The 19,035-nt window shown below is 43.2% G+C and overlaps 1 protein-coding gene across 1 annotated transcript in view; it reads right to left on the bottom strand.

Moving 5' to 3' along the window:
- tulp4a (TUB like protein 4a) overlaps positions 1-18,595 on the bottom strand; it is a 599,754-nt gene extending 581,159 nt beyond the window's left edge. Inside the window, exon 1 of the mRNA XM_048535765.2 lies at positions 17,768-18,595. Coding sequence (XP_048391722.1) covers positions 17,768-18,019 — 252 coding nt within the window. The 5' untranslated portion in view covers positions 18,020-18,595. The remainder of the gene's footprint in view (positions 1-17,767) is intronic.
- Positions 18,596-19,035: the final 440 nt, after the last annotated feature.

The raw sequence follows: 19,035 nt of genomic DNA, 5'->3' as shown, positions 1-19,035 counted from the left end.
AGGAGGAGGAGAGGGGACCTAATTGAGGTATACAAGATAATGAGAGGCATAGATAGAGTTGATAGCCAGAGACTATTTCCCAGGGCAGAAATGGCTAGCACGAGGGGTCATAGTTTTAAGCTGGTTGGTGGAAAGTATAGAGGGGATGTCAGAGGCAGGTTCTTTACGCAGAGAGTTGTGAGAGCATGGAATGCGTTGCCAGCAGCAGTTGTGGAAGCAAGGTCATTGGGGTCATTTAAGAGACTGCTGGACATGCATATGGTCACAGAAATTTGAGGGTGCATCCATGAGGATCAATGGTCGGCACAACATTGTGGGCTGAAGGGCCTGTTCTGTGCTGTACTGTTCTATGTTCTATGTTCTATGTTCTATAACATAAGAATGTAAGAACTAGGAGCAGGAGTAGGCCATCTGGTCCCTCGAACCTGCCCCGCCATTTAATATAGTCTAATTAAATCTGGCCATGCCTGAAGAAACATTCAATGAGGTAGTTTCAACCACTTCACTGGACAGGGAATTCCACAGCTTCAAAACCCTTTGGGTGAAGAAGTTCCTCCTACTTGATTTCTACATCTGCTTCCCTTTATTTTGAGGCGATGCCCTCTCGTTCCAGTTTCACCTGCTAGCAGAAACAACCTTCTTGCCTCCACCTGATCTATTTCCTTCATAACCATATATGTTTCTATAAGACTTCCCCTCATTCTTCTGAAGTCCAATGAGTATACTCCCAGTCTACTCAGTCTCTCCTCATAATCCAACCCGCTCAGCTCTGGAATGAACCGAGTGAAACTCCTCTGCAGCCCCTCCAGTGCAAGTACATCTCTTCTCAAGTAAGGAGACAAAAACTACACACAGTACTCCAGGTGTGGCCTCACTAGGACCCTGTACAGCTGCAGCATAGCCTCCCATGTTTTTAAACTCCATCACTCTAGCAATGGCAGACAAAATTCTATTTGCCTTTTTAAATGCCTGCTGCACCTGCAATCCTACTTCTAGCGATTCAAGCACAAGGACACCCACATGCCCCTGCACAGCAGTATGCTGCAATTTTTTACCATTTAAAACATCATCTATTTTGCTGTTATTCCTACCAAAATAGATGACCTCACACTTATCAACATTGTACTCCATCTGCCAGACCTTTGCCCACTCACTTAGACTATCTGTATCCTTCAGACTTTCAGTGTCTTCTGCACACTTTGCTCTACCACTCACCTTACTGTCATCTGCAGTGTGTCAAAATTTGCACTTAGTCCCCAACTCCGAATCACTTATGTAAATGGTAAACAATTGCCGTCCCAACACTGATCCCTGAGGCACACCATTAGCCACTGACCACCAACCAGAAAAATACCCATTTACCCCTACTCCTTGCTTCCCACTGGTCAACCAATCCTCTATTCATGCCAATACATTACCTGTAATACCATGCAACTTTATCTTACGCAGCAGCTTTCGGCGTGGCACCTTGTCAAATGCCTTCTAGAAATCCGGACACACCGTATCCGCAGGTTCCCCATTGTCCACTACGCAGTAAATGTCCTCAAAGAATTCCCCCAAATTAGTTAAACGGACCTACCCTTCATGAACCCATGCTGGATGTTCCCAATGGGGCAATTTATGCCCGAATGTCTTGCTATTTCTTCCTTAATGATAGATTCAAGTGTTTTCCTCTCTACCGAAGTTAAGCTAACTGGACTAAGTGCTCCTGAGATGCTGCTTGGCCTGCTGTGTTCGTCCAGCCTCACATTTTATTATCTTGGAATCTCCAGCATCTGCAGTTCCCATTATCTCTGGACTATAGCTACCTGCTTTCTGTCTACTTCCTTTTTTCAACAGTGGCGTCACACTGGCTGTTTTCCAATCTGCGAGAACCACCCCAGGAGTCCAGTGAATTTTGGTACATAATTACTAGTGCATTTGCTATTTCCCCCATCACCTCTTTTTGTACCCTGGGATGAATTTCATCAGGGCCAGGAGGTTTGTCTACCTTCAGCACCATTAGCTTGGCCAGCACTGCCTCCTTAGTGATAATGATGGCTTCCAGGTCCTCACCTGCTATAACCTTCTTGCCATTAGTTTTCAGCAGGTTGTTTGCGTCTTCCACTGTGAAGACTGACAGGAAATAAATGTTTAATGTCTTGGCTATTTCCTCATTCCCAGTTATTAAATTGGCCGTCTCATCCTCTAAAGGACCAATGTTTACCTTTGCCACTCTTACAATTTCCATGTTTATAGAAAGTTTTGCTGCCTGTTTTTATATTCTGAGCTAGTTTACTCTCATAATCTATCTTACTTTTCTTTGTAATGTTTTTTGTGGCTTTCTGTTGGCCTTTAAAGATTTCCCAGTCTACTAGTTTCCCATTACTCTCTGCTTTTTTGTATGTGTTTTTTTTCCAAACTGATACTTTCTTTTTTTATTTCCTTAGACATCCATGGCTGGCTCTCTCTTTTCCTACAGTTCTTCCTTATCACAGGAATATACTTCTGCTCAGCACTGTGAAAAATCGTTTTGAAAGTCCTCTACTGTTCCTCAATTGACTCACCATAAAGTTTTTGCTCCCATTCTACCTTAGTTAACTCCTCCCTCATTCCTTCATATTGTCTCCTTTGTTTAAGCACAGAACATAGGTACTGGGCTTAACCTTCCCATGTTCCATCTGTACTTTAAATTCAACCATACTCTGATCGCTCCTTCTGAGAGGATCCCCAACTGTGAGATCATTAATTATTCCTGACTCATTTCACAGGACTAGATCTAGGATAGCTTGCTCCCTCATAGGTTCCATTACATATTGTTCAAGGAAATTATCGTAGGTGCATTCTATGAATCCTTGCTCATGGCCAAGCCAGTTCGGTCATGGCAGCCTTTCGATGTGTAGACTAAACTCCCCCATGATAATTGGTGTACCATTTTTACATGCATTAGCTATTTCTATGTTTATTGCCCGTCCCACCACAATGTCATTATTTGGTGGCCTATAGGCCACACCTATCAGTGACTTTTTCCTCCCTGTCATTCCTAATTTCCACCCAAATGGATTCAACATTTTGTTTAGTAGAATCTATATCATCTCTCACTACTGCCCTGATATCATCCTTAAAAATCAGAGCAACACCACCTCCCTCACCTTCCTATCTGTCCTTCCAAACAGTTTGATACCCCTGGATATTTAACTCCCAGTCATGACCGTACTGTAACGGCCACTAAATCATACCCATTTGCCATGATAAGCACTGTCAACACATCCACTTTGTTTCGAATGCTCCAAGCATTTGAATAAAGTGCCCTTATGCCAGTTTTTGCACCTTCTGGATGCGAGTTTGCTCGCTGAGCTGGAAGGTTAGTTTTCAGACGTTTCGTCACCATTCTAGGTAACATCATCAGTGAGCCTCCGATGAAGCGCTGGTGTTATGTCCTGCTTTCTATTTATCTGGTTAGGTTTCCTTGGGTTGGTGATGTCATTTCCTGTTCTTTTTCCTCAGGGGATGGTAGATTGGCTCCAAATCAATGTGTTTGTTGATGGAGTTCCGGTTGGAATGCCATGCTTCTAGGAATTCTCGTGCATGTCTCTGTTTGGCTTGTCCTAGGATGGATGTGTTGTCCCAATCAAAGTGGTGTCCTTCCTTATCTGTATGTAAGGATACGAGTGATAGTGGGTCATGTCGTTTTGTGGCTAGTTGATGTTCATGTATCCTGGTGGCTAACTTCCTGCCAGTTTGTCCAATGTAGTGTTTGTCACAGTTCTTGCAAGGTATTTTGTAGATGAGGTATTTGCGCCTTCTTTTTGGGTCCTATTACCTCCATTACTAACAGCTCGAGTTCTCCTTCCCTTTAACATTTTTTCCTAATTTTCAATGGAGTTGAAGCTTCCTCGTCACCTGCTAACCTGCTGCTTTGCCTTACATTAATTGTTATTCTCCCTGTCCACTCACTTCTCCCTTTCCCCCTACTTACTAGTTTAAAGTCCTATTAACCACATTATTTACCGTTTTCACCAGAATACTGGCCCAGCCCTGTTCTGGTAGAGTCCATCCCAGCAGTATTGATCCCTCCTGTCCCAGAACTGATACCAGTGCCCCATGAAAAGGAAAGGTAACAAAGTGTGGAGCTGGATGAACAGAGCAGGCCAAGCAGCATCTCAGGAGCACAAAAGCTGACGTTTTGGGCCTAGACCCTTCATCGGAGAGGGGGATGAGGTGAGGGTTCTGGAATAAATAGGGAGAGAGGGGGAGGCGGACCGAAGATGGAGAGAAAAGAAGATTGGTGGAGAGGAGAGTATAGGTGGGGAGGTAGGGAGAGGATAGGTCAGTCCAGGGAAGACGGACAGGTCAAGGAGGTGGGATGAGGTTAGTAGGTAGGAAATGGAGGTGCGACTTGGGGTGGGAGGAAGGGATGGGTGAGAGGAAGAACAGGTTAGGGAGGCAGAGACAGGCTGGGCTGGTTGTGTGATGCAGTTGTTGGGGGGGGGGGGGGGGGGGAAAGAGGGGACGAACTGGGCTTTATATCACAGTTTGTTTTTTGGATCTCTACCTGCAGCTGCCTGTAAGCCTGCCTTTTCTGTTCTGAGAGTGGTCATTTGACATGCAAAAATGCCTTACACTTCCAGGTTAAGAGTTCTTAGATCTCCTGATCATTCTACCAACCGAGATATTAGATTAGGTTAGAAGTGCATGATTAGCATGTAGCATAAATAACTGCAGCCCCAGCATTGATCCTTGTGGCTGTCCATTCACTACAGAACAGCAAATTCTGGAACCAGGCAGGCCACAGGCTATACTAGATTTGGTACTATACAACAAGACAGCATTTATTAACAGTGAAGTTACTCTGAGGAAATAGCAGTCACAATATAATATAATTTTAAAGGGACAAAGGAGCAGACCCTCAACTAGCATTTTAACTTAAAGAAGGACAATTGAGGGCACAAAAATATGTTGAAATGAACTGACAAATTAGGGTAAGGTTATGTCATTCAGGTGAAGGAGCAGAGCCATATCTTACAACAGACAGAACAGATACATTCCAATTAGAAAGAATTTGTGGGGGAGGACCCGCAGTGACCAGCTTAAAGAGGTAAAGACATTATCAAATTGAAATAAAAACATATGATGCAAGTCAGAATACTTTACAGAATATAAAAAGAGCAAAAAATAAATACTAGCTGAGAACCAGCGCAGTCGGTCAACAAGTGAAGTGATGAGAAGAAAGCAGAAGTTCGGACCAGGAAGCTTGAAAGGGAGGACAGACAGAGACTGCTAAATGAACACGATGGGTTGAATGGGCTGAAGTGTGTTTATTTCAATGCAAGGAGTACTATAGGTAAGGCAGAGGATTTAGAACCTGAATCAGACGACGTGGGACTATGAATGTTGCGAAGTTGGTTACAGTTTAAGTGGATTAGAAGTCAGGTCATTAGAATTTGTTTGCAAAATGCTAGGGGAGAAAGCAATGTGTGGTCCCATTAAAATATAGTGTGCTTTTTCTATGCTTAGTGATTCAAAAAGGATGACTATGGACCGCAGGTTGTGGGTGTGCAGATGCACAGAGCATCTGAATCAAAACATTTGTATCAAAAAGCTGTATTGTCAGTAGGCTGACTAGCAATTTTGTTATTAAGACAACCGTTTTGATTTAGCCAATTAATTTGAACCAGAGACGCAGATACCAAAAGAAATTAAATTTCAATCTTAGAGATAGAGATAATAAGAACTACCGATGTTGGAGTCAGAGATAACAGTGTGGAGCTGGAGGAACACAGCAGGCCAGGCCGCATCAGAGGAGCAGAAAAGCTGACGTTTTGGGTCAGGACCGGTCTTCAGAAATGGGGGAGGGGGAAGGTAGCTCTGAAATAAATAGGAGGGGTGGGGCTGGGATAGGTAGGTTGGACGATGGTAGGTGAGTGCAGATAGGTAATGGTGGGAATTGGTCAGTGAGGTGGGAGGAACACATAGACAGGAGAGAAGACAGACAATTCAAGGAGGTGGGGATGAGGAGGAGGGTTAGTCACGGGATGAGGCCAGAGGTGGAGAGATTTTGAAGCTAGTAAAGTCCATGTTGAGTTGTAGGCTTCCAAGGCAGAATATGACGCGTTGCTCCTACAGTTTCCCAGCAGCGTTGTTGTGACACATCATCCAGGGAATGTGGTCTATTTTGTATCCGCTGCTCCCGATGTGGCCTCCTCGACATCGGTAAGACCAAGCGGAGGCCCAGAGACTACTTTGTACAGCACCTGCGCTCGGTTAATGACAAACATCATCATCTTCCGGTCGCGAACCATTTCAACTCCCCCTCCCATTCTCTGGATGACATGTCCATCCTGGGCCTCCTCCAGTGTCACAATGATGCCACCTGGAAACTGGAGGAACAGCATCTCACATTCCACCTTGGCAGCCTACAATCTAGTAGTCTCAATGTGGACTTTACTAGCTTCAAAATCTCCCCATCCCCGGCCTCATGCCATGACCAACCCTCCCTCTCAAGCCCACCTCCCTGGCATATCCATCTTCTCTCCCGCCTATCCCGTCCTCCCACCTCACTGACAAATCCCCATTACTGACTACCTGTGCTCACCTATCACCATCCCACCTACTTTCCCCAGACCCACCCCTCCTCTCTATTTATTTCAGAGCTCCTTTCCCCCTCCCCCATTTCTGAAGAAGGGTCCCGACCCAAAATGTCAGCTTTCCAGTTCCTCGAATGCTGCGTGTCCTGCTGTTCCTCCGCCTCCACACTGTGTTGTCTCTAAATTTAAATCTGATGTTTTTGATGACATAGCACCAGTCCTATTATAAGAAATATTGATATGTCACCAAGGGTACAAAAGAAGGGGCAATTAGGCAAAGACAGGAGAGTGGACAGCCATCTGCAAGAGTCAACAGCTCTCAAGACAATCGCTAGCTCTCAAAGTCTTCTAAGTTTTACAGAAAGCACCATCTAAATCAAAGGGTACCTAAAGCACAACTAAGTACTATTCCTGACAGAAGAATTTGACAGAGAAGACATTCCTGACAGAACGTTCACCAGAAAAAGCACAGAACATTCCAGAAGACATGTAGCCTGGTTGTAATTTCAAGAGACTAAATTCTATTCCTATTATTTTTGTTTTAAAAAGTGGGACTTGTATTTATTGGAATAGCATACTGTTACAATCTTGTTTTATTCAGGAAGAATTAGTAGTTCAAAGGGGTTTGTTCAGTTTGTTCATAATTTAGTTAATTTGTTCACTGTTAGAGTTAGATAAATAAATAGTTACTTGTTGACTGTAAAGTGAGTTTCAGAGGTTTATTTTACTTAACCACTAGAAGTTACTGAAAAAAAAATTACATCCTTTCTGATATACTTTTTAACAGATTATAGGACAAGGTGCCCCTTTCGAGATGTTTCAGTTTTAGTTATCAGAGGGAGATCAACCTCCGCTTTATAAGACATTTAATCTTTCAGAAGAAAGCACCCCTACCTGATTAGGTTTTTCCTTTACCATTCCATCAGACAGTTTCATCCAGCCAACTGGACCTCAACTCCTTCATCTCTGTTTTGTTTTCCCATCCTGTTTTACCTTATGGCTGTGGGATCTTGTCACCACACAGTCCAGAAAAATTCCAGGATATTTTTCTTTTAACTCCTCAGTTCTGAGTTTTCTTTCAGCTTCTCCATTACAATGGGCATCATTCCCACCTGTGTGATCCAGCTATAATCATTTCCGACAACAAACTGCATTCCTGAATTTTCAATCACTACTGCTACCATTTCCCAAGCCTTGATTGGCTTTTCTAGCCTTATCTCACACAAGGGAACACTAATTCTCTCTCTATTTATTCCACAGATTATCACACACTTGGACAATATTCCAGGAGTGCAAATATTTTCATCTCTCACTAGTAAAGATTGACCAACTCCCATGTCTTAATATGTTATTTCCTTTACCTGCTTCCCCGTTCTACCTGAGTTATCCTTACCCACACAGGTGAAGTCTTTGAAAAGATCAAGCACTACATTATTTTCCAGCCCATAACTAGGTTGTGTACTCTCCTGTAGCTCCTCAGCTTCTCTCGAGATTTCCTTCACAACCTCAACTAATCCCACTGGTTTGGCTTCTTTTACCACATTCTTTTCCCAGAGCCTTTTTTAGACCACAAGCACTATGATTTTCTGTCCCACCTGGAGGTCTTCCACCTCTTTTCCACCCTCTGGGGCTTTTTTTTGCACGTGTCAAATTTTTCCCAGTGTGACCTACTTTTTGTTTTTCATTAAAGGATATCAGTCTTTCCTCGTTTCTATCCTTCACAGAGTGAAATTGCTGTCAGAAGCGCGATTTCAATTAATGCACTAATGCATATTCACCTGACATCTCTGTTGTTCTTCTCACTGTTTTAACTTCCTGTTTCTCAACATGGAGGTTTTATCACTTCTGGAAGTGAAAGGTTTTAAACTCCTTCAGCAGAATAGCTCTAAGATGCTCCTGAGATGCTGCTTGGCCTGCTGTGTTCATCCAGCCTCACATTTTATTATCTTGGATTCTCCAGCATCTGCAGTTCCCATTATCTCGAGCTCCAAGATTGTTCTTGCTTTGTTGCTCTGTTTAATTCTTTCAAACCCCACACAGTCTGACCTCATTCCTTTCTTATGTTTCTGAACCGTTTCAAGAAACTCCCTTGGACGTGCCTAGGAAATTCTCTCCCAGTATGTGAAAAGTCCAACTATGGGAGGGGGTCATGCTGGGCCTTGTATTGGCTAATGAGCCTGGCCAGGTGACTGACCTTTCATTGGAAGAGCATTTTGAAAATAGTGAATAAGGATAAATCATGACATTGTGGTAAGTTACTAAATTGAGGAAGGGCAAATTATGTCGGTATTACACAGGAGTGATGGAGTGTTAATTGGGAAGAGCTGTTCTCGACCAAATCCACATTTGATATGTGGGAATTGTTTTAAAGACCAGCTGATTAGAGTTCAGGTCTAGCATGTTCCAGTAAGGAGGAAGGTCAAAGATGGCATAGGATGACAAGGGAGTTTGTATATGTAGTCAAAAAGAGAAAAAAAAAGCAGCATGTTTAAGGTTTAGGAAGCTAAAATTGTACAGGGCCCCCATGATGAATATAAAGAAAGCAGGAAAGAATTTGAGCAGGGAGTTAGGAGAGCAGGAAGGAGCCAGAAATGTCCTTGGCAAGCAGACATAAAGAGAATGTCAAGTCATTCTATTGATACATTAAAAACAAGAGGATAACTGGGGAGAAGGTAGGATCACTCAAGGATAAAGGAGGGAACTTGCGCTTGGAGGCAGAGGATGTAGGCAAGATTCTAAATGAGTACCTTGCATCAGTATTCACCCAGGATAAAAATACGGAGGATAGCAAGATTACTGTGGAGCATGCTAATATGCAAGGGCACATTGAGACCAAGAGGGAGTGTTGTTGAGTCTCTTGAAGAGCGTTAGAGAACAAAGAAAATTACAGCACAGGAACAGGTTCTTCGGCCTTCGAAGCCTGCGCCGATCCAGATCCTCTATCTCAACCTGTCGCCTATTTTCCAAGGATCTGTATCCCTCTGCTCCCTGCCCATTCATGTATCTGTCTAGATACATCTTAAATGACACTATCGTGCCCACCTCCACCACCTCCGCTGGCAATATGTTCCAGCCACCCACCACCCTCTGCGTAAAGAACCTTCCACGCATATCTCCCTTAAATTTGTCCCCTCTCACCTTGAAATCGTGACCCGTGGTAATTGAGCACTCTGGGAAAAACCTTCTTGCTATCCACCCTGTCTATACCTCTCATGATTTTGTAGACCTCCATCAGGTCCCCCCTCAACTTCTGTCTTTCTGATGTAAATAATCCTAATCTACTCAACCTCTCTTCATAGCTAGCAACCTACATACCAGGCAATATCCTGGTGAACCTCCACTGGTGTCTCTCTAAAGCATCCACATCCTTTGGTAATGATGTGGCCAAAACTGTATGTAGTATTCCAAATATGGTTGAACCAAAATTCTATACAACCATAACATAACCTGCTAACTCTTGTACACTCAATACCCACTCCAATGAATGAAAGCATGCCGTATGCCTTCTTGACCACTCTATCCACCTGCGTTGTCACCTTCAGAGTACAATGGACCTGAACATCCAGATTTCTCTGTGCAATCTTCTCCAGGGCTTTTCCATTTATTGTATAGTTCGCTCATGAATTGGATCTTCCAAAATGCATCACCTCGCATTTGCCTGGACTGAACTCCATCTGCCATTTCTCCACCCAACTCTCCAATCTATCTATATTCTGCTACTCCACCAACCTTAGTGTCATCTGCAAACTTGCTTATCAGACGGTCTGTAACTTCTTCCAGATCATTCAAGTATAATACAAATAACAGTGGTCACAATACGAATCCATGTGGAACACCACTGGGCACAGTTTTCCATTTTGAGAAACTCCCTTCCACTACAACTCTGTTTCCTATTGCCCAGCCAGTTCTCTATCCATCTAGCTAGTACACCCTGGACCCCATGTGACTTCACTTTCTCCATCAGCCTACCATGGGAACCTTATTAAATGCCTTACTGAAGTCCAGGGATATGAATTCTAAAGCCCTTCCCTCATCTCTCATCTATTTGTGACTTCCTTGAAAAATTCTATCAAGCTGTTAAGACATGACCTTCCCTGCATAAAACCATGCTGCCTATTACTAATAAGACCATTTTCTTCCAAATGTAAATAGATCCTATCCCTCAGTATCTTTTCCAGCAGCTTCCCCACCACTGACGTCAGGCTCACTGGTTTATAATTACCTGGATTATACTCGCTACCCTTCTGAAACAAGGGGACAATATTAGCAATTCTCCAGTATCTTACCCATGCTCAAGGGCGCTGCAAAGCTCTGTTACGGCCCCAGCTATTTCCTCTCTCATTTCCCTCGAAACCTGGGATCGAACCCATTCAGACCTGGGGACTTGTTCACCCTAATGCCTTTTAGAATATCCAACACTCCCCCCTCACCACCCGCCCCCCCCCCCAACTTATGCCAACTTGACCGAGAGTAATCAAGCATCAATGCCTAACCACAACATCAATCATGCAGTCAACAGGAGATGGCAAGTCTTCAGCCTGGGGCTCGGTGACCAGTGGTGTTCCACAGGGATCTGTTCTGGGACCTCTGCTAACTGTGATCTTTCTAAATGACTTGAATGAGGAAATGGGTGGGTTACTAAGTTTGTTGATGACACGAAGTTTGGAGGAGTTGTGGACAACGTAGAGGGCTGTTGTCGGTTGCAATGGAACATTGGCAGGATGCAGAGCTGGGTAAAGAAATGGCAGATGGAACTCAACCTAGGAAAGTGCAAAGTGATTCATTTTGGAAGGTCGAATTTGAATGCAGAATACGGAATTAATGGCAGAATTCTTGGCAGTGTGGAGGAACAGGGGGATCTTGGTGTCCACGTCCTCAAAGTTGCAACCCAAGTTGATAGGGTTGTAAAGAAGGCACATGGTGTGTTGGCTTTCATTGGCAGGGGAATTGAGTTTAAGAGCTGCGAGGATACGCTGCAGGTCTGTTAGGCCCTGGTTAACGCATACGTGGAATATTGTTTTCAGTTCTGGTCACCTCATTGTAGGAAGGATGTTGAAGCTTTAGAGTTGGCGCAGACAAGATTTATCAGGATGCTGCCTGGCCTGGAGGGGAGGTCTTATGAGGAAACGTTCAGGGAGCGAGGGCTTTGTTCATTGGAGCTATGAAGGATGAAAGGTGACTTGATAGAGATGTACAAGTTGATGAGAAACATAGATAGAGTGGATAGCCAGAGACTTTTTCCCAGTGTGGAAATGACTATTATCAGGGGGCATAATTTTAAGGTGATTAGAGGAATTTATCAGGGAGATGTCAAAGGTAGGTACAGAGATTGATGTATGTGTGGAATGCACTGCCGGTAGTGGTAGTAGAGTCAGATATTTTAGAGACTTCTAAACGACTCTTGAATAGGCACAAGGAGGATACTAAAACATAGGGTACGCAGAGTAATTTGATCTTAGTAGGATAATAGGTTGGCACAACATTGTGGGCCAAAGGGCCTGTACTGTGCTGTACTGTTCTATGTTCTATTCATAAAGGACAGAAAAGCACAGTACAAGAGAAGAGTAGTTTGAAATAAACCAATAGTAAAATTTCTCTAAGTACTTTGAAAAGTTAACAAAGTTAGTATTGTTCCAAACTAAACTGGTCCCAATTGCCCACTCCTGGCCCGTATTCCTCCAAATCTTAGCAAAATGTCTTTTAAACATTAACTGTGCCCCATCCAACACTTCCTTAACAAGTCCATTCCACACACAAACTACTCTCTGAGTACTAAAATTTGTCCTTCATGTCATTTTTAAATCTCTTTAAAAATTTAAGAATATGCCCCCTAGTCTTGAAATTCTCCATCCTGGGGAAAAGACACCTTCCATTAACCTTATCTACACCACTCACGATTTTATAAACCTCTATAAGGTCACCTCTCAACCTCCTACATGCCAGTGAAAAATCTAAAAAGAGGCTAAATAGGCAGGGACAACAAGCCTTCCATACCCAGCAACATCCTGGTAAGTATGTTCTGAACCCTCTCCATCTTAATAAAACCCTTACTATAAGAGGGCAGCCACAGCTGGGCACAATACTCCAGAAGAGGCCTCAATATGATGCACCAACTCCTAGACCAAAAGGACTGAACAACGAAGGTAAGTGCTAAAAACACCATTTTTCTTTAAAGCCCTTGTCCATGTGAAGCAAACGTCAAAGAATTATACACCTGAACCCCGAGGGCCCTCTTGTCTACAAGAGTACCCCAAGACCCTACCATTAAATGTACACGTCCAACCCCTGTGTTAACGGTAAGGGGCGGAAAGGGTACAGACGAGCGCAGGAACAACCCGTCGACACACACACACACACACACACACACACACACACACCACCACCACCACCACCACCAAGAGTGCGGTGGGAATCTGCCACTCTTGCAGGCTGTGAGTTCCAATGTCAAGGATTAAGGCTGTGGGCCAAGTGCTGGAAAATTGGATTCATACAGTTAATTGTTGTTTTTGACTGACAGATGTGATGGTCATAGGGTCTTTCTTTGTCTCTCTAGGTAAGCTGTGATCTAATTTTGTCCTTTTCCCTCCCCCAAAATAAAAGTGTTCTCTCCATTTGTAGATGCCGTCTATGCAAGGACCCCAACACTGCGGTAAATTCGAAAGCCACAAGTCAGGTTTATTTCACAGACAGTCATGGATGTGGAGTAGGGAAATGAATGGCAATCCAAGAACTCATACAAATAAAACAAACAGAAAACATAGAAGTTGTTTAACTACTAACAACTTCAGTACAAAAGAAAAAGTGGCTGAGCTATATCTTTAAATCAAGTATTAAACTAGTAGAGTCCAAAAGTCTAAAATTGAATGCCTTTGTGGAGTATACTGACCAGCTAGCAGGTGAAGAATTATAGACAGTTCCTTCTCTTTAAAAATCTCTTCCAAATTCTGAAGGATATTTCCTGCAATGTAACTTTTATTTTGTTGGTTTGATAGAGCATAGATACAAGTTTTAGCTGCTTTTAACAGACCCAGAAGATTTTTCATTTATTGGACTTGGGGGTCAACAGATTAGATGTTGTGTGGAGCAGCGGTGAATCTTTAACCCTCTAGTGTTTAAAAATCAAATTCAAAAGACAGTTGGATTCAATATTGAGAGTCATGTGACCAAGTATCTCCAGGGGATGTGGGGAAGGTGGACAGTCAGCCTCTAGACAAAGCTTGCCTTGCAGATAGCCAGTTGTTTGCAACCCATCCCAGAGATTATCAAGTGTTATAAAATGTGTGTAAGTTGCAATTCCATAGGCTAGGAGTTTCTCTTGGTGATGGCAGCTTCTGCAGCAGACTTTAACTACCCACCAACAGCTACAAAAGCATGGCTTCAAGGCACTGAAATGACCTCCTTCTGTTTCTCTAGGGTCCATAACTTCTGTGCAGAGAAGCATTCAACACTTGAATATTCTGGCTGTAACTTAAGATTTGCAAAGGTTATGAAAAGCCATCAAGCAATATTTACCCACAATAACCTGAACAATATCCACTTTGGGATCCACCAGGGCCACACTGTTTGGACAAAACAGCAGGATTTCAGAGGTATGGTAAAAGTTTTTGTCTAGGACTTTAAGTCAATATTTGACAAATTGGATCATCAAGGCGTTCAGCAAAACTAGAGTCAATGGAAATCAGGAAGAACACTTCCCAACAACCATACCAAATCGCAAACGGACATGAGCCCCAAGTATCATTTAGGAACTCTTCAGAAAATGGAATACAGATTTTCCAGACTTTCAAGATAAGGCTACAACAATTTGGGCTGTTCATCCTGAATTAAAGTTTGACAGAGGCGTTTTCCATCATACAAAGATGAATAAATACAGAAATCCATGATCTTAAAAAAAAATGCAAAGACACTTTCTGTTAAGTTCCACAAGATGCATCTGGGACTATTATTTGAACAGCATGGTGGTTCAGTGGTTAGCCTGGGACCCAGGTTCAATTCAAGTCTTGGATGACAGCCTCTGTGAAGTCTGCACATTCTCCATGTCTCTGTGAGTTTCCTTCCACAGACCTAAGATGTGCAGGTTAGTTGGATCGGCCATACCAACTTGCCCATAGTGTACAGGGATGTGTAGGTTAAATGGATTAGCCATGGGAAGTGCAGGGTTTCAGGGATAAGGTACAGGCCGAATCTGGGTGGGATGCTCTTTGGAGAATTGTTGTAGATTGTTTCCACACTGTAGGGATTCCATTAAATTAAAATTGTACCAGGAAAAAAACTAGTAAAAGAAATGAAAACTTATGGTATGCATATGAACTGCCATTGCAAATTTAAGTCAATTTGCTGTGATTATATTTATTAAAATGAGAATAATCTATGCAGTGAGATAACAGAAGTAATAGAAATTCTGCTCTTGGGGCAGCATAGTGGCTCGATGGTTAGCATTGCTGCCTCATAGTGCCAGGGATCCGGGCTCGATTCCATCCTTGGGTGACCGTTTGTGTGCAGTTGGCACATTCACCTAGAGTCTGTCTGGGTTTCCTCCAGGCGCTCTGGTTTCCTCCCAAAGTCCAAAGATAGACAAGCTAGGTGGATTGGCCATGCTAAATTGCCCACGGTGTTCAGGGATGTGTGGATTAGGTGCGTTATAGGGGCATGAGTCTGGGTCTGGGTCTGGGTGGGATGCTCTGTGGCTTGGTGTGGACTTGTGGAGCCAAAGGGTCTGTTTCTACACTATAGGGGTTCTATGTTTATTGACTCATTTAGTGTAAGCCAGATTTCTATTACCAAAAATAAAACTGCATCCTGACCATACTCTCAAAAAGCTTTTTATGAAGTGTAACAAAATGAAAAAGTACAGCACAAGAACAGGCTGTTTAGCCCTCCAAGCCTGTGCCGACCATCATGCCCTAATTAATCTAAAAACCTGCCATTTTTTGATCTGCATCCCTCTATTCCGTTCCTATTCACGTACCCATCTAGGTGCCTCTTAGATGTCTTCAATGCGCCCACTTCCACCACTTCTTCTAGTAGTGCAGATTAAGATTGACCACAAACCCTGCTTTAAATTCCTGCAGCAGGAATAGCTTCTTTTAAACCTATCAAATCCCTCTACTATTTTAATAGCAATCAGATTACTTCAAACCCCACCATAAAAATTCAAGGATACAGAAACCAAACTTCTGCAGCCTGGTCATATATCTTAACCACTGAAACACCACACAATAGGTGGTACGGTGTCTCAGTGGTTACCACTGCTGCCTCACAGTGCCAGGGTCCTGGGGTCAATTACACCCCCAGGTGGCTGTCTATGTGAAGTTTGTACATTCTCCTGGTGTCTCTGTGTGTTTCCACTGGGTGCTCTGGTGTCTTCCCACAGTCCAAAAGACGTCCAGGTTAGGTGGATTGACCATGCCTACATGCCCATTGTGTGCTAGGTGGATTAGCCATGGGAAATGCAGGGTTATAGGGATAGAATAGTGGGGTAGATTTCAATGGGATGCTCTTCAGGGAGTCAAGTAGGCTTGATGGGCCAAACGGCCTGCTTACATACTAGGTATTGTATAATTCTGGTGAACCTGCACCATCCTCCTTCCAAAAATCATATACAGTGTATATTATGGACCCTTGTGTTACAATAGTAGTGATCCTACGTCTGGGCCACTAAGCCCAAGTTCAAGTCCCACCTGCTTCAGAAGCGTACCTGAATACACCTGAAAAGGTCAATTAAAAATACCTACAAAGCCCTTGGGGTTCAGTGCCCAAAACGGAATGCAGGAATAATTGTGTCTGATTATAGAGTTCTGTACACCAGAAGCATACATTATGCTCTGCACCAGTCTCAAGCTATTGAGCATTGCTTGGACCTGGGCACATGGACATCTCAATCATTTTGCTCTTGAACAGCAGTTTGTCTCTTTCCCAAATCTAAAGTAAACAAGCCCATACGCCACAAGTAAATCTAACTTCATCTGCTACAGTTTTGTCTGTCCACTTAACATCTTACATTGTTAACTGGTTTCTCCCCACTTCTACAGTTAACTGTACTCCCTAACTTGTCAATTATCAAAGCTTTCAAATGATGCCATCATGCTTTAAAAATATTTACATGAAACTGAGACAGTCTGCTAGGAAACATTGATTACCTTGTGCATATCTTCAATACATACCAAAATAAAATGTCAAGCAAACTAAATTCATTCCCAGAAGACAAATTTCTAACATAAAAGTCAATCAATCAATCAATCTCTTAATATTCAGAAAGGCACAATCAGGGCATGACATTACTACAAAAAAAAGCCTTATTTTCAGACAAATGCAAGCAATCACACTGATCACAACCACAATTCTATTATTATCCAATGTCACATTCACTTGGTCAAACCACAGTCAACCGTACCCACAGAAAACTTTCAGCTATTTTGTAACCCACCCGGCTAATTTCTGCCCTATAGATACACAGTGATGTGTAACGGTACGTTGGAAGATCCGAAATCCAAACAGGCTAAAAGAAAAACTTTTGCCATTTAAGGTGCTATCTGATCAACTCAAGACTAAATTTGGACTTTAAGTTCACTTTCAGCGACTAATTTTATATGGAACACTAATAATTTAGCATAAGGCAACACGACAAAGTAAAATGAAACATCATTTTACATCAGGCTTATAATAAAGACATCATTTTAGAAAACCACAGCCAGCAAATGTTCTACAGCAATTATCAATATCTTTTGATATCCCGAACGAGAAATTTGTCGATCAGGACAATAATTCCCATCTCGTAAACTTGAAATCGTTCTAAGCTTGGTCGGGACTTGATTTTTTTAAGGGAAGGTTGACAGTGCCCTTGGAGTTCTGGTCCACATGAGTATCAACCTTACGTTTATCTCTTCCAAAGGATTTCTCACACTTACCTCCAGAGACTGAAGAGGGGAACACCAAATTGAAATTTTGTCAATAATTCATAGTCCTCTAATTAAAAGCGAAGTTATGGGATAAATAAACCCTGAAGTAAATTGAAAGTTGTTTTCCTGCAAGTGAAGGGAACGTTCATTTGAAAAGGCACCTAAAAATAATCCTTAACGTCTAACTTTCAGCAACGTCCTTTCATCAGCTGAGTCTGTACATTGGTCCTACAACATGATGGCGGTTTAGATTAGATCCAACAGCAGTCGCTAATGAGCGAATGCACTTCTTTAAGGTCTCACCTCGCTGTTGTGGCCTCGCAGGTTAAAGTTGATCCTCTGCGGGGCATTGCGCTCCCTCTTGCAGTGACTAGCAGTGAAAGTCACGCCGACCACCCCTCTGCCATTACCAATTGCTAACCAGCCTTCCTCGTAGCACCGTCGGCGACAAACAGGCTTTTCCTTCTCACTCTTGGGCACGCGGCCCTTCCAGGACATGCAGAGAATATTGGAATCGCTGCACAGCACCGAACCCTGCTCCACCGCTGCGAACATCCTGCTGGGGCTGCAGCTGCAAATCAGTACAAGACTAACCAGTGCGAACCTAAGCGAGTGACAGCATTGGAAACTTGAAACGCATCAGGAAAAGCCGTTCCTGCGATCTTGGAAACACACCGTCAAGGGCCTGGGGAGTGGTTAGAAAATAGTATGTTTGCAGGGGAGTGGCAGTACGGAGGAGTGAACGATTATTCTGACCTGAAGTTCCTGTTCATATTCCCGAATGGAAAAGAACTCCAGTGTGACATGGAGGCCGAGAGTCGTACGGCCCAAAGCTTGCCTCAACCACAGTTACAACCGTCACACCAGGACTCGCTTGGCTCAAGCTTCGGCGAACCGGTCCAAAAGCCCTGGAACATTACGCACGCCTCTCGCCGTATGAAAAACCTTATGTTTGGGTACGGGAGACAGCGTCACCACTTACACTACCGGTTTACTCCTTCCATACGTGAGACGTCTCCGAGCCTAGACTCCAATATTGTTCTGTACTTCACTCCCCAATACACGTCGACTGCCGTTCAGCGTCACGCTGCACTGGGCATCTGGGTAATATGATTAAGTAGATCAATCACGCAGTAGCTTACGGTTCGCCACCTGCAATTTTGCTTTGCTGTGGAAAAGCTGCCGTGAACAGAAGTGAATAGAATACAAAACTCGTACTCCATAAAGCCAGTGTAACTTAATGTATCTCTTGATTAAATTTGAAATAATATGTAATTCACTGCACGCTTAGAAGCTTTCGTTATTTATCTAAACAAAACAGAAAATGTTGGAAACGTACAGTTGGTCTGGCTGGGTCAGTAAAATTTCTCCTGCGTAAAGGTGTCAGAGCCAAGAAGGTGACCTCAGTACAACGAGATCGTGATCAGATGGGCCAACGTGCAAAGGAGTGACAGATGGAGTTCAGTTTAGATAAATCTGAGGTGCTGTATTTTGGAAAGACAATTCACAGAAGGACTTACACACTTAATGGCAATGTCCCAGGGAGTATTTGCTGAACAGAGACCTTGGAG

Source organism: Stegostoma tigrinum, chromosome 9 (assembly GCF_030684315.1).
Source record: "Stegostoma tigrinum isolate sSteTig4 chromosome 9, sSteTig4.hap1, whole genome shotgun sequence".
NCBI lineage: Eukaryota > Metazoa > Chordata > Chondrichthyes > Orectolobiformes > Stegostomatidae > Stegostoma > Stegostoma tigrinum.
Note: the sequence above shows the minus strand (reverse complement) of the source record. Positions and strands in the feature narration are given on the sequence as shown.